The sequence below is a fragment of the Balaenoptera acutorostrata genome, chromosome 2, assembly GCF_949987535.1.
Source record: "Balaenoptera acutorostrata chromosome 2, mBalAcu1.1, whole genome shotgun sequence".
Classification (NCBI taxonomy): Eukaryota; Metazoa; Chordata; class Mammalia; order Artiodactyla; family Balaenopteridae; genus Balaenoptera; species Balaenoptera acutorostrata.
Window position 1 is genome coordinate 174723416 of NC_080065.1, and position 24858 is coordinate 174748273.

Consider the following 24858-nt stretch of genomic DNA (forward strand, 5'->3'; position numbering starts at 1 on the left):
ACCCCCTTATCTGCCGGCGAAGAGGATAAAGAAGAAGGCTAGAGACACGAAATGTGTGTGTGTGTGTGTCCATCTCACGCTGGTGACCCTTCATATAAGCTACACACTGTAATATTCTAAGTTTTCATTCCAATAAATGTATCAGCTCTTTTTTAAAAGACGTAACCTGTCTTAATTTTAGTTCCTCGGCTGGTCTGGGTTCTAATTCAGCACCTCCTATACCTGACTCCAGGCTCGGGGAAGAGAACAAAGGACATCAGATGCTGGTGAAAATGGGTAAGGTTCCGGGGAAGACGGAACAATCCGCTCTGGGCATCCGTGGTTGGGGGATGATGAAGTCAGGAAGTTCCAACTCATGACCAGAACTTCTGAGCCTGCAGGGTTTTTACTGAGCGTCCTTTTTTACTACCTTAGTTTCCCGTTTATAAACTGCATGTCTGCATGTCGTTCGACTCTCCAAACACATTTCCATTTAACTTCATGTCAGGGTCAGTGCACCACAATTTCGGCTTCCTCTGTGGGTCGTAACCACTCATCCCTCTCTTCTTCAGGCTGGAGCGGATCTGGCGGCCTCGGCGTGAAAGAGCAAGGAATCCAGGACCCCATCAAGGGGGGGGACGTCCGGGATAAGTGGGACCAGTACAAGGGCGTGGGCGTGGCCCTGGACGACCCCTACGAGAACTACCGCAGGAACAAGAGCTATTCCTTCATCGCCCGCATGAAGGCCAGGGACGAGTGCAAGTAGGCGCGGCGCGGGCAGGGAGGGCTGTTGGACCCTTCTTGGCCTACTGGCAGTGGAAGGTGGTAGGGACAGCTCGGTTCTCACACGGTCTCCATCTGTGGGGAGCGACAGAAGAGAAGGAAGACTTCAGCAGGCCTTGTGACGAGTGCCACGCTTGATGGCGCGGAAGGCCCAGGCCCCACCTGCAAACCAGCTCTAACGTAGCAGCAAGAGTCACGAGGAGATGCCCAGCCAACTCGACAATGAGCTTATTTCCCTGGACAGTGAAGCGAGAAACATAAGACCCTTGGATAAGAATTCTTGTCATCTGAAGGAACGGCTGGCTGTCTCCCATCTCCCCTCAGCCTGAGCCGCTACAACCAGTGGGAGTGCATGGAGGAGGGGCCCTGAGGGCACACGCCAGCCCAGCCCAAGGGGCCGGCCCCCTCCCACTCTCCCATCGGTTGTGTTGTGAGAAGGCTCAGGCCAGGCGCTGGTACTGCTCACTCTTTAAAAATGGAAAAACAAAACCTTTTTGATTTGCAAAGTTAAACAGGGTTTTCATTTTTACTCCAAATGGTTTAGTTTTAGAAAAAAGAATACTGATCTAGGTTGATACCCAGTGAGATAATTTGAAACCTGATTCCTCTGAGACATACTAGCCCTTAGTTATTTAAGCTGTTTAAGTTGAGGTGTTTTTTTGTTTGTTTTTTTGTTTTTGTTTTTTTTTTTTGAACGTTAGCCATTTGCTGTTCCCTGCAGAAACAAAAGGTTCTGAGGAAACTTATCTGAGGCATCTCCAGGTCACGTAATGATGACGCCCTTGGAGAATCTGTACCCTTAGTGTCTCTACTTGTGTTTTTCACGGAGAGGAACCCACACACCAGCACTCACGTGCAACGGCCCATTCACATCCAGAGTGTGAGAGCGACCACCGGCCCTGCTTCCTGCTCTGTCGCTTCCTTTGCCTGCCCCAAGCCGCCCCCAAAGGGAGGTGAGGCTGGAGGGAGCCGCCTCCGCCGGGAGCTGCGGAGCGACCGCCTGGGATCGGCTGCACTCGGCATCCGCGGGCAGCTTGGTGCGGTGCCATTTATTTGTACAGAAACATTTTTGAAAAATTCTTTTCAATAAGATGCAAAATTTTCTCCAACTTTTCCACCTGATGTGATAAAATATTTGATTTTGTTCTAGATTTCCTGTAGCTGTGAATTGTTCAAACATGTCTGATTCAGGATAAAATGTAAACGTGTTGTTAACAGTTTCTTGTGGATTTTACTGTTTTGCCTTCAAATAAAGACTTTTTTTTTAAAGACCTCTTTCTCTGTGCGTTTAAGTCAGAAGCGTGCTCAGGCTGAGGAGGGAGGAGGTGCGTCCCGAGTGCAGACTTTGTCTGAACTGTGGAGTCGGGTCAGAAGCTCTGCCCTGGTGTCTCCTGGGAGTCCCCGGCGTGGACGCCTGGTCCTGTTTCCTCGTGGCCCCGTGTGGCTCCAGACAGGCTGGCATCCTCTGTCCTGCCACGAGCGGTGAGAGCTCCACCTGGGGTTCCATTTCCACTGGCCTGTGCTACGTCCTCTCGGGTGCCACGCACACCGAGGAAATGGGGGCTGGGAGGGCTCAACTACGCAGCTAGAAAAGGCTGCAGCGGGGATTCCTCTCAGGTGAGTCCTGGCTGCCACCTGCCCCCACCGCTGAACGTCCCCTGGGAACTAAGGTGTGAGCGTCACGGCTGGTTTACGGGACCAGCTCCTTAGACCCATGAGTCTATCTCACCTCCCGGCGTTCACAGCTCCTTCTTCACCTCCTCCAGGGCCTCCTCCATGGTCAGCGGGGCGGGCCTGTGTTGCCTGATGTACTGTGGGGCAGAGGACACGGGGGAGCCATCACCGCTGCTGCCTCAGTCTGCTGAGGCTCTGGGTCCTGGAGACGGTGCCTGTCCCCAGGGGCTAACAGGGAAAATGAAGGGATGCCAGGTGGCAATGGAACAGAAGAGGAGAGGGGAACCCAGGCAGCCTCCGGGCAGGTACCCTGCAAGGGGCGAGCCCTGACTGAGCCTGGAAGGGAAGAGGGGCCGCGGTGAGGGGCAGGGCTACCCGGAGTGCCCTCAGAGGACACAGGTTGGGGAGGAGGACTTAGGTGCCACTCTCGGGGTGTGGGCCTGGAGCAGAGAGCAGGCAGCCACACGTGGGCTGCAGGCAGGTGACGCAGTCAGATCACTTCAGCCTGCATCCAGTCAACTGATGCACATCCAACAGAGGAACAAGTTAAAAGGACTCCACTGGGGAGCAATCACCCCAGTCCAGAACGTGGGAAACTGTCAGATAACCTATTTTCTTTCTTTTTTTTGGCCACACCGTGCGGCATGTGGGATCTTTGTTCCCCAGCCAGGGATCGAACCCACACCCCTTGCACTGGAAGCGCAGAGTCTTAACCACTGGACCGCCAGGGAAGTCCCAGGACAACCTGTTTTCTTCCAACCAATAAACTGCAAGGAAACAAAAGAGGTGGGGGAGGGGGGAAGACCTCTAGAGCAGTGGTTCTCAAAGTGGGTCCCCAATGGGCCCATAGGAGAAACGCCCACTGCTAGGCCCACCCTGCTGCCAACACAACCCCAGTGGTCAGGCCCTCGGGGGTCTGACGCTGCTCAGGGCTGAGAACCACTGCTCTAGATTAAGACATCAAACGATCTTGATGTACCACTTTGGACACTGATGAAAAAAATAGGAACAAAAGGTACAACTTTTATGAGATGAGTGGAAATCTGAACACTGGATATCTAACGATATCAAGAAAACTTAGGGCTTCCCTGGTGGCGCAGTGGTTAAGAATCCGCCTGCCAATGCAGGGGACACGAGTTCGAGCCCTGGTCCGGGAAGATCCCACATGCTGTGGAGCAACTAAGCCTGTGCGCCACAACTACTGAGACTGCACCCTAGAGCCCGCGAGCCACAACTACTGAAGCCCGCGTGCCTAGAGCCCGTGCTCTGCAACAAGAGAAGCCACCCAATGAGAAGCCTGCACACCACAATGAAGAGTAGCCCCCGCGCGCCACAACTAGAGAAAAGCCAACACGCAGCAACAAAGACCCAACGCAGCCAAAAAAAAAGAATGTTGCAGGAATTCCCTGGCTGTCCAGTGGTTAGGACTCTGCACTTTCACTGCCAAGGGCATGGGTTTGATCCCTAGTCAGGGAACTAAGATCCCACAAGCAAAACAAAAACAAAAAAGTCAATTTGGTTTTGGTATACTGGTATTGTGACTATTTTTTTTTTTTTTTTTTTTTTTTTTTTTTTTAAAGGTCTTTTTTTTTTTTTATAGCTACTTTATTTATTTATTTCTTTATTTTTGGCTGTGTTGGGTCTTCAGTTCGTGCGAGGGCTTTCTCTAGTTACGGCAAGTGGGGGCCACTCTTCATCGCGGTGCAGGGACCGCTCTTCATCGCGGTGCGCGGGCCTCTCACTATCGCGGCCCCTCCCGTTGCGGGGCCCAGGCTCCAGACGCGCAGGCTCAGTAGTGTGACTATTTTTTTAAAGTCCTTATTTTTAAGAAATATATACTGAAATATTTGTAGATAAAATGATAAAAATCACCATGCAGAACAACTCAAATAGTATGATGCCATTTCTGTAAAGAAATATATATATCATGTTATTATATATGAATACTATACCTCTTCTATGTATTTTATACATAGTATAAAATATGTAAGATATAATATTGTACGTGTACATAACAGTATATTTTACATAGGAAAAATCTAAAGAATATATATCAAGTTGGTAATAGTTATCTCTGAAATTATGGAGAACTTTATAAGCTACATATCTCCAACAAAATTTTTATACAATGTTTTTTGTAATCAGACAAAAAAATAAATTTTGGAGGGAAAAATAGAGGTGAGTGTGACATCCCTTGAGCTTAGCCCTTGGGACTGAGGAGAGGGGCCCTGCCTGTGGTGGCCCACGGGAACGGTCGGTAGAGGGACAGGACCCTCACCGAGGAGGTCACCTTTGGTCCGAGGTCACACAGAGCCTGGGCTGCGGCTGGCTCTCAGTGCCCCTGCCCCGTACCAGCCCTGGTCATGGCCAAAGAGAGAACAGGACTCCTTCCACGAGGACTGAAGGTGAAGGTGGCTGGGCCCCCAGCATCCCCGCCACCCTGGGCTGAGCGTGGGAAGCAGCCTGCCCTCTCTTTCCCGGGAAGGGTTAGCTGCACCATGGTCACCTCTTTGGTTTCCTCCAGGGTGTGGTAGTGGAATGAGTCCTGGTCCAGGGAGCGCAGGAGGGATGCATGCAGGTGCCGGCTGGCCTCGATGAACTGCTGTGTCAGGCTCAGCTGCTGCTTCAGCACATCGTTGAGCGCGAACACGGCCGGGCTGTACGCTGTCAGGGCTGCACCAGGTTCTGTGTCAGTCGGCAGCCCCCAGGGCCCCATCCCCCTGGCCAGTCCCGCTCCCCGCGAGGGCCCTGCAGCCCCCAACCGTGGACTGTGTCAGGATGCTCTCTGCAGGTGCTGCCACCTTCGGAAGCAGCAAAGGCCTCGCCTATTCTGTGCCTCTCTCTACTCAGTAGTAAATGAACCAACCGCTCTCTTCGCTGACTTTGTGTGGATCTCACACCCTCAGCTCAGCTTCCAGGCAGAACCGGAAGCCTCAACCTCGGCGTCCAACACAAGGAAAGAAGGCCAGTGACACGGCTCCCCAGACTGCAACCGCACGGTGCGAATCTAACACTCCTGAACTGTACACTTAAAAATGGGGAAGAGGGTAAATTTTACACTATGAATTTTTAAACACATAATTAAAATAATTTAAAATGCAATTAAAATATAATAATTAACTAAATAAAAGTACAATTAAAAATAACTGCAACCGGGGCTTCCCTGGTGGCACAGTGGTTAAGAATCTGCCTGCCAATGCAGGGGACATGGGTTCGAGCCCTGGTCCTGGAAGATCCCACGTGCCACGGAGCAACTGGGCCCGTGAGCCACAACTACTGAGCCTGCGCTCTAGAGCCCGCGAGCCACAACTACTGAGCCCGCGCACCACAACTACTAAAGCCCACGTGCCTACAGCCTGTGCTCCACAACAAGAGAAGCCACCTCAATGAGAAGCCTGCGCACCGCGACAAAGAGTAGCCCCCCGCTCAGCAGCGAAGACCCACCGCAGCCAAAAAATAAAATTAAAATTAAAAAATTAAAAATTTAAAAGTTTAAAAATTAAAAAAAAAATAACTGCAACTGTTAAAAATGATCATTACTAAGACTACACAGTAACATGGAAAAATCGTTGAGGTTAATATTGTGTTTAAAAACAGGAGTTTTTTTTTTAAGGATATAAATATTTCACTTATTGCAACCAATATATCTTAATATCTTCATCTTCTAAAAATGTTAAGAAAATGGAAATGGGGGGAAAAAAGCAGGTTCTAGACGGATCCTTGCTTGTGTCATGCGAGTCATCAGCAGCCCCGTGGGACCTGACACAGACTGGGTTTCCCAAGGTGGCTGCTGGCGTCTTCCTCTTGCCCAAGGCCGGGCTGGGCCTCCCCAGGGCCCCACGACTCTCGCACACTCAGCAAGGAGGCAAGTGTCGTGTCCACAGGGCTGGGCCGCTCAGTACTGGCTGAGTGTCTTCCAGAGGAAAACACCTATGGATTCTGGACAGAAAGGCTCTGAAGGGAACACACAAAATAAAGATGGCCCTGTTGGGGTGGAAGGCTCATAGGTATGTTCCTGGTAGCCTTCCTGTTCTGTCCAACATCGGTGTCCTCGACCTAAGGGACCCACAAGGTGAGCTGGGCTGTTACCTTCTATGGCGTCCGCACTGACGACGTGGCTGGCGATGGGCGAGGGGTCCACGTAGGCACCTCCCAGGGCTGGTCCGATGGCCGCTACGCCGGCCGCTGTCCCAAGGACAAAGGGGGAGAGGTGAGTGGGCAGGATTCAGAGCAATGACTTTCTCATCAACAGGTATGAGGCTGAAATAAGCTACATGAATCTGTCCTTTTCTCTTTCTGAATGTGATGGCCACCCTCCTTGCTTTTTTAACCGTTCCCCCTTTTAAAATTTTCCCAAACCTGCCTCCATCTTTCTGGTAGGTTCTCCCTGTTCAATATATAAGTCAGGTGTGCTGGCTGAAGTGGTCACCACAGCCCAGCGCGGCTGACAACTGTGGCATCGTGCCCTCCCCTGGCTCTGCCCTCCTTCCACAGCTATTTGAGGGCTTCGGAATGTTCCCTGGATTCTAACTGGCCAGTTGATTTACGCTGCCTTTTTTCTCCCTCCTTTCAAAGTCAGGCCGCGTCTAGGAAATCAGCACCACCACTGTTTTATGAAAGCATCTCTTTATTTATTTTTTATTTTTCACTTTTTTTTTTAACATCTTTATTGGAGTATAATTGCTTCACAATGGTGTGTTAGTTTCTGCTGTATAACAAAGTGAATCAGCAATACATATACATATATCCCCATATCTCCTCCCTCGTGGGTCTCCCTCCCACCCTCCCTATCCCACCCCTCTAGGTGGTCACAAAGCACCGAGCTGATCTCCCTGTGCTATGCGGCTGCTTCCCACTAGCTATCTATTTTACGTTTGGTAGTGTATATATGTCCATGCCACTCTCTCACTTCGTCCCAGCTTACCCTTCCCCCCACCCCGTGTCCATTGCTTTAAATTGCAAAAAGAGAAACAAAAATGGGCACATTTGCTGCCCACAGGCTAGGCTGTCAGAAAGGCAGCAGGAGGACTTGGAGAGGGACACAGAGGTTTCTGAGTCACAGAACCAGGGTTTAAAATCCCCTTGAACACCTTCTAGCGATCTGAGTTGGCTCGTCTGACTGACCTTCCTCCCTGAGAAACAGAACAGTCACGCCCCCAGCCAGGTGTGAGGTCCCGGCGGATGTATGACTAAGCCCCCCAAATCCAAATGAACAGACAAAGGGAGAACCCCACCCCAGCGCACAGTCTGGAAACAACAAGCTCTGTCTGTATTGCGGGTGTTGTCTAGACAAGAAAAGGGAGCAGGAGACTCTCTAAAAGAAAGCGACCTTTCCGTCCGGAAGGGCCAAGACCAATGCTGGGGACAGGGGAAACGACGAGCAGTGCCCGCTGCACCGCAGAAGAGAATCCACCGACAAACGCAATGAGTTCAGACAACCAGCCAGACAGGCGGCACAGCAGCCCTTGGAGCCCCATGCTGGGGCCCCACAAAGTGCCTGAGGACACGCTGTCCCGGAAGGCGGTTCCTGGCACCCTGCATACCACTGACATTTGGGGCGGGGTCACTCTCTGGCCAGGTCGTCCTGGCCACTGCAGGATGTTGAGCAGCACCCCCTGGCCCCCACCCATAGACTTCCCGTCGCCCAGACCTTGCCGATGTCTGTCCCCTGGGGCCAGGATCACCCCAGCTGAGAACCACTGCCTTAGTCTTTGGTTTGAAATCTTTCAGTGTTTTAGAGCTTGGAAGACAGTGGGGAGTACCCAAGGAGCCCCCCTCTTCTGTGGGAGAGGAAACAGGGTGCTGAGGTCCCCCCAGCTGACTAATGACAACCCAGACCTCCTGGCCCCGGGGTTCCTGCCTGTCGCTGCCGCTGGCCTGCCCCTCCCTCCTCCAACCAACATGCTTACCCTTAGCCCACTGGTAGGTGAAGGCGGGATCGAGGGTCTGCACAGCCATCTCCTTCACCGTGACTCTTGTAACACCCCTGGCCCACTTCTTCCGAGACTTGGGAGTTGGTGGAGGAAGGTCTGTCTTCAGGCTTGCAGAAAATTCAGACCGAGTCGCCAGCGTCCTGTCAGGAGACGCCTCAGAATGGGCCATCGACTCAGATGCTGTTGGACTGGGGGATTTTTCAAAATCTTCCGAATAAGCCGAGCTCACTGTGCTGGCCGTAGGTTCCTGAGACTTTGACCCCAGGCTAGAAGTGCCCTTGGGTCCAGGGGACGAGACGGACCGCTGGCTCAGACACTCAGAAATCTCGCTTCCAGAGGGGGGGGCCCCAGCCCAGGGGCTTTTGCTGGATGCCTTTCCCCCCTGACCTTCTTTCTAAAACAAAGGAAGGCAGAGGTCACTGGAAAGTGTTTTCGAATGAGCAACAAGCTCGGAATACCACTGAGTTAGACTGAGGGCACCCCAAGGGCCCAGCAGGTGAGGGTCCACGCTGTCCTTCCTAAATTTGGGCAGGCTGAGTATCGTGAGCAGAATTCTTTTTTTTTTTTTTAAACATCTTTATTGGAGTATAATTGCTTTACAATGTTGAGTTAGTTTCTGCTGTATAACAAATTGAATCAGCTATATGCATACATATATCCCCATATCCCCTCCCTCTTGCATCTCCTTCCCACCCTCCCTATCCCACCCCTCTAGGGGGTCACAAAGCACCGAGCTGATCTCCCTGTGCTATGCGGCTGCTTCCCACTAGAGATAAATGTAAAATAAATGTAAAATCTATTTTACATTTGGTAGTGTATACGTCAAAGCTACTCTCAGCTGACCCTTCCCTCTCCCCATGTCCTCAAGTCCATTCTCTACATCTGCATCTTTATTCCTGTCCTGCCCCTAGGTTCATCAGAACCATTTTTTTTTTAGATTCCATATATATGTGTTAGCATACGGTATTTGTGTTTCTCTTTCTGACTTACTTCACTCTGTAGGACAGACTCTAGGTCCATCCACCTCACTACAAATAACTCTATTTCATTCCTTTTTATGGCTGAGTAATATTCCATTGTATATATGTGCCACATCTTCTTTATCCATTCATCTGTCGATGGATGCTTACATTGCTTCCATGTCCTGGCTATTGTAAATAGAGCTGCAATGAACATTGTGTACATGACTCTTTTTGAATTATGGTTTTCTCAGGGTATATGCCCAGTAGTGGGATTGCTGGGTCATATGGTAGTTCTATTTTTAGTTTATTAAGGAACCTCCATACTGTTCTCCACAGTGGCTGTATCAATTTACATTCCCACCAACAGTGCAAGAGGGTTCCCTTTTCTCCACACCCTCTCCAGCATTTATTGTTTGTAGATTTTTTGATGACGGCCATTCTGACTGGTGTGAGGTGATACCTCATTCTAGTTTTGATTTGCATTTCTCTAACGATTAATGATGTTGAGCATTCTTTCATGTGTTTGTTGGCAATCTGTATATCTTCTTTGGAGAAATGTCTATTTAGGTCTTCTGTCCATTTTTGGATTGGGTTGTTTGTTTTTTTGATATTGAGCTGCATGAGCTGCTTGTATATTTTGGAGATTAATCCTTTGTCAGTTGCTTCGTTTGCAGATATTATCTCCCATTCTGAGGGTTGTCTTTTCATCTTGTTTATGGTTCCCATTGCTTTGCAAAAGCCTTTAAGTTTCATTAGGTCCCATTTGTTTATTTTTGTTTTTATTTCCATTTCTCTAGGAGGTGGGTCAAAAAGGATGTTGCTGTGACTTACATCATAGGGTGTTCTGCCTATGTTTTCCTCTAAGACTTTTATAGTGTCTGGCCTTACATTTAGGTCTTTAATCCACTGTGAGTTTATTTTTGTGTATGGTGTTAAGAAGTGTTCTAATTTCATTCTTTTATGTGTAGCCGTCCAGTTTTCCCAGCACCACTTATTGAAGAGGCTGTCTTTTCTCCATTGTATACTCTTGCCTCCTTTATCAAAGATAAGGTGACCATATGTGCGTGGGTTTATCTTGGGGCTGTCTGTTCCATTGATCTATATTTCTGTTTTTGTGCCAGTACCATACTGTCTTGATGACTGTAGCTTTGTAGTATAGTCTGAAGTCAGGGAGCCTGATTCTCCAGCTCCGTTTTTCTTTCTCAAGATTGCTTTGGCTATTCGGGGTCTTTTGTGTTTCCATACAAATTGTGAAATTTTTTGTTCTAGTTCTGTGAAAAATGCCATTGGTAGTTTGATAGGGATTGCATTGAATCTGTAGATTGCTTTGGGTAGTCATTTTCACAATGTTGATTCTTCCAATCCAAGAACATGGTATATCTCTCCATCTGTTTGTATCATCTTTAATTTCTTTCATCAGTGTCTTATAGTTTTCTGCATACAGGTCTTTTGTCTCCTTAGGTAGGTTTATTCCTAGGTATTTTATTCTTTTTGTTGCAATGGTAAATGGGAGTGTTTCCTTAATTTCTCTTTCGGATTTTTCATCATTAGTGTATAGGAATGCAAGACATTTCTGTACATTAATTTTGTATCCTGCTACTCTACCAAATTCATTGATTAGCTCTAGTAGTTTTCTGGTAGCATCTTTAGGATTCTCTATGTAAAGTCTGCAAACAGTGACAGCTTTACTTCTTCTTTTCTGATTTGGATTCCCTTTATTTCTTTTCCTTCTCTGATTGCTGTGGCTAAAACTTCCAAAACTATGTTGAATAATAGTGGTGAGAGTGGGCAACCTTGTCTTGTTCCTGATCTTATAGGAAATGGTTTCAGTTTTTCACCACTGAGAATGATGTTGGCTGTGGGTTTGTCATGTATGGACTATATTATGTTGAGGTAGGTTCCATCTATGCCTACCTTCTGGAGGCATAATGGGTGTTGAATTATGTCAAAAGCTTTTTCTGCATCTACTGAGATTATCATATGGTTTTTATCCTTCAATTTGTTAATATGGTGTATCACATTGATTGATTTGCATATATTGAAGAATCCTTGCATTCCTGGGATAAACCCCACTTAATCGTGGTGTATGATCCTTTTAATGTGCTGTTGGATTCTGTTTGCTAGTATTTTGTTGAGGATATCTGCATCTATGTTCATCAGTGATATTGGTCTGTAGTTTTCTTTTTTTGTGACACCTTTGTCTGGTTTTCGTATCAGGGTGATGGTGGCCTTGTAGAATGAGTTTGGGAGTGTTCCTCCCTCTGTTATATTTTGGAAGAGTCTGAGAAGGATAGGTGTTAGCTCTTCTCTAAATGTTTGATAGAATTCTCCTGTGAAGCCATCTGGTCCTGGGCTTTTGTTTGTTGGAAGATTTTTAATCACAGTCTCAATTTCAGTGTTTGTGACTGGTCTGTTTATATTTTCTATTTCTTCCTGGTTCAGTCTTGGAAGGTTGTACTTTTCTAAGAATTTGTCCATTTCTTCCAGGTTGTCCATTTTATTGGCATATAGTTGCTTGTAGTAATCTCTCATGATCCTTTGTATTTCTGCTGTGTCTGTTTTAACTTGTCCTTTTTCATTTCTAATTTTATTGATTTGAGTCCTCTCCCTCTTTTTCTTGATGAGTCTGGCTAATGGTTTATCAATTTTTTTATCTTCTCAAAGAACAAGCTTTTAGTTTTATTGATCTTTGCTATCGTTTCCTTCATTTCTTTTTCATTTATTTCTGATCTGATCTTTATGATTTCTTTCCTTCTGCTAACTTTGGGGGTTTTTTGTTCTTCTTTCTCTAATTGCTTTAGGTGTAAGGTTAGGTTGTTTATTTGAGATTTTTCTTGTTTCCTGAGGTTACCTGAGGATTGTACTGCTATAAACTTCCCTCTTAGAACTGCTTTTTCTGCATCCCATACGTTTTGTGTCATCGTGTTATCATTGTCATTGTTTCCAGGTATTTTTTGATTTCCTCTTTGATTTCTTCAGTGATCTCTTGGTTATTTAGTAGCATATTGTTTAGCTTCCATGTGTTTGTATTTTTTACAGTTTTTTTCTTGTAATTGATATCTAGTCTCATAGCGTTGTGGTCGGAAAAGATACTTGATATGATTGCAATTTTCTTGAATTTACCAATGCTTGATTTGCTACCCAAGATATGGTCTATCTTGGAGAATGTTCCATGAGCACCTGAGAAGAAAGTGTATTCTGTTGTTTTTGGATGGAATGTCCTATAAATATCAGTTAAGTCCATGTGTCATTTAAAGCTTGTGTTTCCTTATTTATTTTCATTTTGGATGATCTGTCCATTGGTGAAAGTGGGGTGTTAAAGTCCCCTACTATTATTGTGTTACTGTCGATTTCCCCTTTTATGGCTGTTAGCATTTGCCTTATGTACTGAGGTGCTCCTATGTTGGGTGCATAAATATTTACCATTGTTATATTTTCTTCTTGGATTGATCCCTTGATCATTATGTAGTGTCCTTCTTTGTCTCTTGTAATAGTCTTTATTTTAAAGTCAATTTTGTCTGATATGAGAATTGCTACTCCAACTTTCTTTTGATTTCCAGTTGCATGGAATATCTTTTTCCATCCCCTCACTTTCAGTCTGTATGTGTCCCTAGGTCTGAAGTGGGTCTCTTGTAGACAGCATATATATGGGTCTTGTTTTTGTATCCATTCAGCCAGTCTATGTCTTTTGGTTGGAGCATTTAATCCATTTACATTTAAGGTAATTATCGATATGTATGTTCCTCTTACCATTTTCTTAATTGTTTTGGGTTTGTTTTTGTAGGTCTTTTCCTTCTCTTGTGTTTCTGTGATCAGAACTCTTGAAACCCTTTAGCACGAGGCTGCTGCACTTAGCACTGATGGTGTGAGCATGTGTAGCTGGCACGTGGGTGAAATCTGTTAAAGTGCCATTATTATGTATTATCAAAACATGCGTTGATAATGAGGTGGTTACTAATACAGAAAGAATCACCACGGGGCGATGCAACAAGTACAGGTTAGTGCAGGTACTGTTGTGGGGAAGTTGAAGTGGGATCTGCTTTAATCTTCTGATATGTTAAGTAGCTCTATCCTGTTATTACCTAAATCAGGGTGTCAACCCATGGCACGCTGACATTTGAGACACGAACATTCTTTGCAGCGGGGGCCATCCTATGCATTGTGGGACACTGGCACAGGACATCCCGGACTGCCACCCACTGGATGCCAGTAGTACCCTGCACCCCAGTCATGACAACAGTGTTGCCAGACATTGCCAAGTGTCCCCTAGGGGAGCAATCGCCCCCAGGTGAGAACCACTGACCTAAATGAGGCATAACGGTTGCAAGCCGTTCTACCCAAAGGCCTAAAACGAAAAATCAGTTCGTTGTACTTACTTTCTGTTCCAAGGCTGATTTCTCACTGACAGCTGGAGCCAGATCATCAAGGGATAAAATGTTTATTCTCAAATCTGTAATCAAAAATGTAACATGCCAATATTTACTCCACATGCATTTACCATCCTGTTGTAGGCACCAGGCTAAGTGCTAGGGACGGGAAGAGCAGAAGGCGTGCGGTCTCTGTCCTCAGAAAGCGAGCCCAGGGGTCCAAGTGCTTTTTCTCTAAAGGGCTAGGTCGTAAATATTTTTGGCTTTTCGGGCTAGTCTGTCTCTGTCACCATTGATCAGCTCTGCCCTCATGATTCGAAAGCCGCCACGGACCGTGTGTAAACAAATGGGTATGGCTGTGTCCCAATAAAATGTTATTTATAGGGACTTCCCCCATGGTTCTGCAGTTAAGACTCCGGTCTTCCAAAGCAGGGGATGTGGGTTCGATCCCTGGTCGGGGAACTGAAATCCCACATGCCACGCAGTGCGGCCAAAAACAAAAAAAAAGCTTTATTCATAAAAACAGACGACTGGCCTTCCCTGGTGGCGCATTGGTTAAGAATCCACCTGCCAGTGCAGGGGACATGGGTTCGAGCCCTGGTCCAGGAAGATCTCACATGCCACGGAGCAACTAAGCCCACGAGCCACAACTACTGAAACCCACGCGCCCTAGAGCCCGTGCTCTGCAACAAGAGAAGCCACCCCAATGAGAAGCTCGCGCTCTGCAACAAAGAGTAGCCCCCGCTCATTGTAACTAGAAGAAAGCCCGCACGCAGCAATGAAGACCCAACACAGCCAAAAATAAATAAATAAAACATTTAAAAAAATTTTTTTTAAATGAAAGAAGAGCCAAGTATTGTCAACACGTGTGCAGGGACCCCAGAGGTCTGATAGGAGGGAGTTATAACCTCAAGGTGGTTGGAGATTTGGCTGGGGAAGGAGGAGCTGACACCAGGTCTGGCCACAGGATCTGCAGGACCCAGTGCAAAGAAAAAACAAAACAACAAAAAAACAGACGATGGGGTAATTCCCAGTTGTTAGGACTCTGCGTTTTCACTGCCGAGGGCCCGGGTTCAATCCCTGGTTGGGGAACTAAGGAACTAAGATCCCACAGGACGCACAGTGGGCCAAAAAAAACAAAGCAAAACAAACAAACAAAACACAGACCACAGACCTCTCAGCCCCTGGCCTAGACACAGGAGACGATCACGATGCAAGGAAGGACGCCCAGTGACACGTGTGCTTGAGGTAGGAGAGGGGGGCCCTCTGCTGGGGGACTGGCACCTCGTCCTAAGTTCTCATTTAAAGCAAGTTAAGGGCACTTAATTCTGTGGTGCCAGCTGGCCAGTCGCCAGCGCCCAGATGCCTTGGGTGCAGGTCACTCAGGAGCAGGAAGGCTCTGTGCAGTTTGGGTGTCCCAGCAGGTTTCTGCCCCATCAGTATGTAAGCCCACTCCTCCCCAGGACGGGGGAGGCCGACGGGCTGCCAGTATCGGCAGGGACTCCATCACGTGGCTCAATTCAGGCCCGAGGCACAGAGGCTGTGTGTGTGTGTGTGTGCGCGTGTGCGCACGCAGTTAGGGGTGGAGAGGGCGGGGGGTCCACCCTGCGGGGCCTCAAAACTCAAGCAGGTACATGATCCAATCATGGCTGAGTTGAACAGACACTTCGAGGGGGGGCCTAAGGTGTCTAGAGGCTTCCACGGAGGGCACGTGCTAGGTTGGAGGGATGAGTCTCCCTGCGGAGGCAGGATGAGACCCCCGGTTCTAGGAACAGGCAGGGACAGTTAGCAGGAGCAGATGGGAGCAGGGCCCTCCCACAGGTGGCACAGCGCTGGGGATGAGCAGGAGATGGAAGACGGAGCCGTCTACTCTCTTTGCAAAGGTCAGCTGAGTGCAGCCCCAAACACCAGGCTGCCTGGCGGCATAAGACCCAGATCAAAGCCCAGCTCGTCACTCTAGCGTGAGGGTCTCGCCCCCCCTCCGAGCTCCTCTAACACTGCCAGTTACCACAATGCACGTGACACATAAGTCCTGAGACACGTTCATGGGCAAAGCCTCTGAACTAAGCCATCCCAGCCGGCTCGGGCCAAGGCACTGCAGGAGACTGTGGACGAGCTCTCCGGAACAGTGTTGTCACTGGCTGAGGAATAACGTTATTGTCACATCAGCCAACCCTGACATACACACGCTTACCGAGCAGGAGGCCCCACTGAGGCACTCCACAGGCACGAGCTCACGGACACAGCTCTGCCCCACGTTACAGATGAGGAGACCACGGCACAGAGAGCCTGAGACCGCATGGCCAGAAAGAGGTGGAGCAAGGATGTCCACCCCAGGTATGCTGGACCCCAAACTCAGACTGGTACTCACCACTCCCTGCTATGTGCCGCCCTTGAGGCTGCATCAGAATGAGGGAAGGCAGGGTCTGGACACCGAGGGGGCCCTCCAGGCCAGCAGCGAGGACTGAGGGGCAGCCTGGATGGGCAGCCCAGGAGGGCAGGAACCTGGGTCTGGCGCCTGCCCCGCCAGCTACACCCACCTTCTCACCCATACCTGCCAGGCTGGCGTGGACACCCACTCACCAGCCCCTTGGGCCCGAAGATCCGAGACCGTATCAGTGAGGTGCCAAATGGCATCCGGCCAATGGTAGCCCCTGAGGGGGCTCAAAGGGATTTCCTCACATCTGTGAGCCCGTCTCGCTGCCTTCTCCAACCCTCACAGGGGCGCGTGGCAGGGACTCTTGCTGGCCGTGCTTCTCCTCCCTGCCCCCTACGTGGTGGTACCTTGGCATCTTGAATATTTTGACCTGCAGGAATCTGAGACACAGCAGGGGCTGCAAGGACTCCCCGACCTTCTCCCCTGAATCAGGTCGTAAGGCCCTCAGGTAAGAAGATGTGCCTTCCCTCTACCTGGAGGAAAGGAGCATCCTTATGTCCAAGATGGGGGGACACTGAGCACCTCCAACTACATCTCCCCTCATCTACTACCCTTGGCTCATATCCTTCTGTCTATCACATTGTCCCACAACTATTCTACTCCCCATCAAACGTAGAAGGTGCGACCATTTCTTCAGGTTTCCATTTCCTTATGAAGGCTCCTGTGTCACATAAAACGTACATTAAATATTTATTTAATACCTGAATGCTCTTCTCCTGTTAACCTGTCCTTTGTCACAGAGCCCCAGCCAAGAACCCAGAAGGACACAAGGAAAAAGCTATTTTTCCTCCCCTACAACTGATTCACAGGCTGTGGATCACCCTGGCACTTGGGGGCAGGGGCGAGTTGGCTTGTTTGTCATCCTGTTCCTGACACCACGACGCCTGGCATGTGCTGGCACACAGCAGGCGCTCGAGACACAGTTATTTAACTCGGATTTGATGATCAGGCACCCCAGATGGGAGAAATCAATGTTGGCTGCACATCTTTTTTCTTTCTGCTCTTTCTTAAATACATACAATGTTAAAATAAAAATCACGTTGAATGATGGTGAAATAATAAAAATGTTTATGAGCGACTTCCCTGGTGGCGCAGTGGTTAAGAATCCACCTGCCAATGCAGGGGACACGGGGTCGAGCCCTGGTCGGGGAAGATCCCACATGCCGCGGAGCAACTAAGCCCCTGCGCCACAACTACTGAGCCTGCACTCTACAGCCCACGAGCCACAACTACTGAAGCCTGCATGCCTAGAGCCTGTGCTCTGCAACAAGAGAAGCCACCACAATGAGAAGCCCACACACCACAATGAAGAGTAGCCCCCACTCGCCACAACTAGAGAAAGCCCACGCACAGCAACGAAGACCCAACGCAGCCAAAAATAAATAAGTAAGTTTATAAAAAAAAAAAAAAGTTTGTGACTGGTTAGATATTGGTTTCTTTTTCTGGATTTAAAAAGGAAAGGAAGCAAATTTCTCTTTTGCAACAAGGAAAACTGCATTGCCGTCCTCTTGCATGAGGCTCTAGAAGGATTTCTGTTTTTGCTCTGTCATTGGGTAGGGTTACTAGAAGAAGGCTTTAAAGACAGAACAAAAAAATCTGACGTGCCCCTCAACTAGGAAAGAAGGTCAGGAAGCCAAGGGTGTGACTCGCACCCCTCAAGACAATACCCTGTGACCACCACGCCAGGGACCCTAGAGGCGGTCTCGCCCTTCCTGCCCCGGGGTGACAACTCTGCGCAGGGACGAGGGTTACCGTTTAGACTTTCATCAGCGGCTTCTGAGGGAGACTCATCCTGAGGCCCAGCCTCACTCCTTCTCGGGGAGGACGAGAGCTTGCCATCCCCCCTTGTCGAGGGCACGGACTTCAGAAAGGCGCTGGGGATGGAAAGCGACGCCGTGTGGGAGGCTGTGTCCTCTGAAATGGGAATCTGTGGGGAGCGAGTTCTCGAGCCAGCACTGCGAAGGGTCCCATCTGCTGACCGTGAGGTTGGCAGACGTGATGTCGGAAATGGCTTTGAGCTGGAAAGATCCTTCCTGGGCAGCGAAAGGACTCTCAGTTGATTTGGGATCTGATCCTACTTTGGCAGAAACAAAAGAAGGGAAATTACCAAACATACGCTACATAAGTCCTTATCATCAGACATCGTGGCTGGTGGAGAGCATGAGTCCTTGGTGATCAAATCGTTATCCCTCTCTGCCCCTTTCTCTCCTTTCCCCTCATCTCTGGAAGTCAAGGTACAACATTTAGACAAGATAATACTGGGATTAGAAATACTCCACAAATAATCAGAAATATCACTTTGCTTTCAAATACATATTGTTAATTACACATTTTCTAAACTAAGGCCCCTGAGAACATGGATCTTCAACAGAGTCAAAATCAATATGCAGATTTTTCCCCTTAAAATGCAGCCTTCCCATCACTTCACACCAACTAGGATGGCTATAACCAAAAAAACCCCAAAAAAACCCAAAAAATAACAAGTGTTGGTGAGGATGTGGAGAAATTGGAACCCTCATACACTGCTGGTGGGAATGTAAAACGGTGCAGTCACTGTGGGAAACAGTTTCTCTGTTCCTCAATAAGTTACACACAGAATTACTACAAGACCCAAGAGTTCGACTCCTAGGTATAAACCCAAAGAATTGAAAACAGGGACTCAAACAGATACTTGTACACTATTCACAATCCCCAAAAGGCAGAAACAACCCAAATGTCCATCAATGGACAAATGGATAAATAAAATGTGGTCCATCCACACAATGGAATATTACTCAGCCATAGAAAGGAATGAAGCACTGACACATGCTACAATGTGAGTGAACCTCGTAAACATCATGCTAAGGGAAAGAAACCAGACACAAAAGGCCACAGGTTGTATGATTCCATTACACGAGATGTCTAGAACAGGCAAACCCACAGAGACAGAAAGCAGATTAGTGGTTGTTAGGGTCTGGGGGAGGGGGAAACAGGGAGGGATTACTGGGTAAGGGTCTCCTTTTGGCATGATGAAAATGTTTTGGAACTAGACAGAGGTGGTGGTTACACAACATCGTGAATGCACTAAATGCCACTGAACTGTTCATTGGCATTGAACAGTTGGAAAATGGAAATGCAGCCTTCCCAAGTTAGTGATTCCTGTGTGGTACAACCAACAAGTAGGCATGGATCACCAATGGCAGTGATCACAGCTGGTGTTGGATCAGTCATACAAAGTGCTGTCCTGGGGTGTATATAGTTACGAGGCTCCACGCAGTGCAAAACTGCCTGACGTGTCCCAAATCCTGTCCCTTACAGAGCAGACCAGCAATGGGTACCCGTGATTGGCTGAAACCCAACCTCTCCTCATCACTTTCTGAAGTGTTTACGGGTGATGGCTCTCTTCAAAAGTCTCTAGTGCTATGACAGAAAGGTACAAATGCAAAGTACATACAAGTACAAAATAAATACATGCAAACCTTACCGAGAGTAGTTTTGTTTGTTCTTTTTCACTGACTTTGGGGCTGGTGAAACCCTGATTTGTGGATGCTTCTTTTTCGCTAGAAGATTCCATCAAGCTTCCCAGCAACTCTTTCATTTCCTCTTCATCACTGTCTAGAGGATCCAGTCTTCTAGGAGGTTTTTTCTCTTTGGGTGTTTGAAGATCCCTCACTTTCCCAACATGTGCTTCAGGGGATAACTTTTCCACAGGTGATTCTCTCTTCTTTAGAAACCTACTGACCTTCCCACTCGGCATGTCACTCTCAGGGACAGGAATTTCAAGGGCCTGTTTCTGGGAGGTTTTGTCTGTGTTCTGTGAAGAAAGGTCAACCGTCCTACTGGGGGGATTTTCGTCTGCTCTGCTAGGAAGCCGGTCCTCAGAGGTCTTCAGGTCAGGTTCCACGTCAGACAAATCCATCTGCACCTTCCGGGTCCTGATCTTGGTTTCTATCTGGGCCAGCTTTGTGAGCGCAGCGTTGGCCCTGACCTTAGAGGCAGTGGTCGAAGCTCTACCTGAAGAGAGCCAGGGCCCACTCCCCAGGAAAGCATTCTCTTTCGGGAGTAAGTGTTTTCCACCCATAGTCTGGTTTCTTTTTAGAAATCTGCTTGGACTGGGTGTTGTTTTGGTAAGACTTCTACTGGTTTCCAAGTTCTGGATTTCTTCCATCTTTGAATCTTCTAAGGAAATATCACTGAAGTCGCCAAAGATACCATGCACAGGACGGCTGGTTTTTCTTATAGAAGCCATTCTAGGGAGTAAAGAAAGAAAACTTACAGTAAGAATACCTGATGTTCAGACTGCACATTCAAATCTCTCAATGCTTCCCACCACCTGGGAGAGGCCACATCCCCCTTTGCCATCTGGCCAGAGCCTCCCCTTCAAGCCCGATGATGACAACGAAAATAATAAGACACCTGGTACATTATCATTGAACTATGCCGTTCAAGGCCAGGTCTTAAGTGAGACATGTTACATATTAAAGACGAGAGCCAGTGCTTCTCAGGCCCAGCAGTATGCCTGGCACTCTGCTCAGAGCTACAGTATCTCATGTCATCCTCACTTGACACTGAGAGTCGGTCGTTGTCATGCCTCTTGCATAGAGAAGAGGAAGGAAATGAAGGTCTCCACAGTTTAGGTCACCTGGCCAGCGAGTAACAGAGCCAAATTCAAAGCTCAGGCCAATTCCAAAGGTCCCATTCGCTCCCACAGTGCTTCACTGACTCTCCAGTTACCCCACCTCTACTCCGAGTGAGTCCTATTACCCAGTTGCACCCCAAGTCTGGTCTCCTCCTTTATCCAAGTGTCCTCAGTTCTCTCAAAAAGAGCTGTTGAAACACAATCTGTATATTTAGTGAGCTCCCCAGAAATCTTATTTTACTTACAGCGTGAGAACTACTGCCCTGGGAGCAGGGATGGAGGCTATGGACAGACACAGACCCCCCACCAAATGTTGGCCATGTGTTGTATGTGTGTGCTGGTGTACAGTTTTCTGGGGAAAAGAGCCAGAGTTTTCATCATATTCTCAGAGTTCCCATGTGCCCCTGAAGGAATATGAACAATTCACTCCAAGATTTACCAAGGTTTCAAAAGATTTTAAAGACTTAAAAAAATTGAAAAATATGGCATGGGTGTGTGTTTGCTGCAGGCCCTTTAGTGAGGAACTTGGCAACAGCAATGAAAATGTGAAATGCACAGACCCTGTGACACCACAGTTCCACGTCTGGGAATTTACCTACAACGCCCATAGAGATGTATGGTCAAGGGATATCTTGGCAGCATTGTTTGTACTCATCAGAATCCTGATCCCATCCATACAGGCTCAATGAAGTCCAGATAAGCACAGGCAGACAATGGAATACTATGCAGCTGTTAAAAGGAATGGGGGAGGGCTTCCCTGGTGGCGCAGTGGTTGAGAATCTGCCTGCTAATGCAGGGGACACGGGTTCGAGCCCTGGTCTGGGAAGATCCCACATGCTGCGGAGCAACTAGGCCCATGAGCCACAACTACTGAGCCTGCGCGTCTGGAGCCTGTGCTCCACAACGAGAGGCCTGAGAGGCCCGCGCACCGCGATGAAGAGTGGCCCCCGCTTGCCGCAACTAGAGGAAGCCCTCACACAGAAACGAAGACCCAACACAGCCGAAAAATAAATAAATAAATAAATAAATAATTTTTTAAAAAAAAGGAATGGCGGAGATCTGTGTGCATAATGTCTCCAGCACAGTGATCTGTGAGGCAAAAAAGAAAAGATGCAGAACCATGCCTCAGCTCCATACTATTTGAGTGTTTTAGCAAGGCCATGTGTTACTTTTATTTAAAAAAATTTACTGTGAGACCCCCAAAAAGCCTTTTTTTTCCCCACTCTGTCCACTTGGAAAACCACCTTATTGGGATTGCCAGACTAAATACAGGACACCCAGTTATTTGAATTTCAGATAAATAGCAAATAATTTAAAAAATATAAGTATGACCCAAATATTTTTATCCTAAAAGGTAATGTTCCAAATTTTTTTTTAATTTATTTTTGGCTGCTTTGGTTCTTCGTTGCTGTGTGCAGCTTTCTCTAGTTGCGGTGAGTGGGGGCTACTCTTTGTTGCAGTGCGCGGGCTTCTCACTGCGGTGGCTTCTCTTGCTGCAGAGCACGGGCTCTAGGCACGCAGGCTTCAGTAGTTGAGCATGAGGGCTCTGTAGTTGTGGCTCGCGGGCTCCAGAGTGCAGGCTCAGTAGTTGTGGCACACAGGCTTAGTTGCTCCGCGGCATGTGGGATCTTTCCGGACCAGGGCTTGAACCCATGTCCCCTGCATTGGCAGGTGGATTCTTAATCACTGCACCACCAGGGAAGCCCCTAAATATTTTTATACTAAAAAATTATCTGTTGTTTATCTGAAACTGAAATTCAACTGGGTGTCCAGTATTTTGATTTGTTAAACCTGGCAACCCTACGTCTTATATACCTTTCAAAGCTGAGTTCAAATATTCTGTGCAAGGCATTTAATCCAGCCCCTAAGATTCTGTACAAGAATGAATTATTTTTATTATTTTCTAATAATAAAACAGAGTCTGTTTCTCTGACTAGTGTGCTTGCTTGCTCATCCCCATCTTAACCACCCCGTGTACTAAGAGTGCCCAGCACAGGCCTGACCACAGGAGTCAATGAATCAAAAATCACACCCAACAGAAACAGTGCAGAATTCCTAGTGTGAGTGACCCTGGTCAAGTTACTTAACCACTCTGTGCCTCAGCTTGCTCATCTGTAAAAAGGGAATAATAACTATTAGCCTCACAGGATTCCTATGTTCAGTGTGGGGCATAGAATAAGCATACAATAAAATTTAGATAGCAGTAATGACAGTATTTGGACTACCTGCATAACGGGTTAACTTTTAGCTGGAAGGACATGGTGAAGGGGGAGTAGAAAGCACTGGAACAACATCAACAGCTATCTTTGTGAGTATTTTTGTAGGCAAGGCCCAGGGCACTCTGTGGGTCAGAGGAAAAGCCTGACCACCAGGCCAGGTTTTCTGGCATCTAGTTCTTCTGAAAGTTTCCCTAGGTTTAAAAAAAAATTTTTAATAAAAAAATTAAATAAATAATTTTTTAAAAAAGAATTTTAAGAAAAAGGGATTTCTCTCTGGTGGCCTACTGGTTAGGATTCCAGGCTTTCACTGCCATGGTCCAGGTTCAATCCCTGCTCCAGGAACTGAGATCCCACAAGCTGCACGGCGCAGACAAAATAAATAAATAAAATAAAATAAGATAATTTAAAAAATAAATCAATAATGTTTAAAAGGGTAAATTTCATGTTATGTATATTTTACCACAACTAAAATATATTTTTTTTAATTAAAAATTTTTATTGAAGTACAGTTGATTTACAATATTGTGTTAGTTTCAGAAATAGATGTATTTTTAAAACACATAATTAAAAATAAACCAATAGGTAAAAGATGTTAACCGATATTTCACCAAAAAAAAATATACAAATGGCCAATAAGCACATGAAAAGATGTTCAACATCAGCCATGAGGGAAATTCAAATCAAAACCACTATAAGATCCACTTCATACCCACAAGGGTGGCTATAATCAAAACTACAGAAAATAACAAATGGTTGGCGGAGGGTGTGAAGAAATTGGAACCTTCATACCCCTTTGGAGGAGACTATAAAATGACGCAGCTGACAACCTGGAAAACGGTCTGGTAGTTCCTCAAAAAGTTAAACATCGTTACCATATGATCCAGCAATTCCACTCCCATGAAGCCCAAGATAACTGAAATGTATGCAAATGTTCATAATAGTTCTTATTCATAATAGACAAAAAGTGGAAACAACCCAAATATCCATTAACTAGTGAATGGATGAGAACTGAGGTCCATCCATAAATGAGATACTATTCAGTAATAAAAAACAACAAATAATGACACACACAACACGCATATACGTCAAACACACCATACTAAGGGAAAATACCAGATGATGCAAAAAACCACACACTGTATAACTCCAGTTATAAGGATTGTCCAGAAAAGGTAAATCTATAGGCTCAGAAAGCCCATCAGTGGTTGCCTGGGGCTGGGAGTGGTAGCGGAGATAGACTGCAAAGGGGCAGGAGAGATACACTTGGGGTGACTGACAAGCTCTAAAGCTGGATGGTTGTGATGTTTGCACCACTTGGTAAATTTACTAAAAATAACGGGAATTGTACGCTTAGAAGGGGTGAATTGTATGGTATGTAAATGAATTATCAATAAAGTTGTTAAAAAAACCAAAATTTGAAAACACAGTCTCCCCTCAGACCATCGAGCTCTTCCCCCAGGCCTGGAGCGACCCACATCGTACCACGCTCGCTAGTGGGCCCCAGACGGGGAAAATGAGGCGCTAGGCCGCTCTCCCGCCGCCCGACCTGCCCAGCTCCGGAGCGCGTCCCGTTTCCCTGCAACTCCTCTCCCGAGACCGGGCATTAAGCCCGGCCAATGCCCAGCCAACCCCGCCAACCTCCTCCCACGAAGTCCTTCCGCGGAGGTCGCCACCGTTCTCGGCCGGACTCTCGGGCCAGAGGGGACCGTTGACGCCGCCAGCGGCGCCAGGGCGAAAGAGACTACACCTCCCGGTGCTCCCCGCGCCCCAACGACCAATAGCGCTCCATGTCACAATCGCGAGGCGTCATGGGAATGGTAGTTTGAAGGGGGACCCGGCGTGCACCGCGCGTCAAGGCCCAATGGTGTCTCGGGTCACAATCGCGA

The 24858-nt window shown here is 47.5% G+C and overlaps 2 protein-coding genes across 5 annotated transcripts in view; one reads left to right on the top strand and one right to left on the bottom strand.

Annotated features, from left to right (window-relative positions):
- CHERP (calcium homeostasis endoplasmic reticulum protein) overlaps window positions 1–2033 on the top strand; it is a 21545-nt gene extending 19512 nt beyond the window's left edge. For all 3 annotated transcript variants that reach the window (XM_057540300.1, XM_057540302.1, XM_057540303.1), the window contains exons 16-17: window positions 182–276; window positions 552–2033. In XM_057540300.1, the coding sequence (XP_057396283.1) occupies window positions 182–276; window positions 552–745 (289 nt within the window). In that variant the 3' untranslated portion in view covers window positions 746–2033. The remainder of the gene's footprint in view (window positions 1–181; window positions 277–551) is intronic.
- C2H19orf44 (chromosome 2 C19orf44 homolog) lies at window positions 698–24692 on the bottom strand. 2 transcript variants are annotated; one of them, XM_007183570.2, is made up of 9 exons: window positions 24611–24692; window positions 19599–20364; window positions 17888–18209; window positions 13708–13781; window positions 8346–8763; window positions 6526–6621; window positions 4943–5109; window positions 2492–2573; window positions 698–837 (listed from the first exon to the last, which is right to left on the bottom strand). In XM_007183570.2, exons 2-8 carry the CDS (start codon window positions 20361–20363, stop codon window positions 2502–2504), a joined length of 1914 nt encoding a protein of 637 aa, XP_007183632.2. In that variant the 5' UTR covers window position 20364; window positions 24611–24692; the 3' UTR covers window positions 698–837; window positions 2492–2501. The 2 variants fall into 2 exon arrangements, with proteins under 2 accessions (XP_007183632.2, XP_057396287.1); XM_057540304.1 differs by lacking the exon at window positions 24611–24692 and adding an exon at window positions 24455–24604.
- Between the last annotated feature and the right edge of the window lie 166 nt (window positions 24693–24858).

Bases quoted from the DNA above. Each gene is read 5' to 3' on its own strand.
- C2H19orf44 (XM_007183570.2), bottom strand. From the start codon at position 20,363: ATGGCTTCTATAAGAAAAACCAGCCGTCCTGTGCATGGTATCTTTGGC. The intron at 8,764-13,707 runs GTAAGTACAACG...CCTTTGTTTTAG, and splicing joins AATCAGCCTTGGAACAGAAA to AAAGAAGGTCAGGGGGGAAA. The intron at 6,622-8,345 runs GTAAGCATGTTG...TCCTTGGGACAG, and splicing joins CACCTACCAGTGGGCTAAGG to CGGCCGGCGTAGCGGCCATC.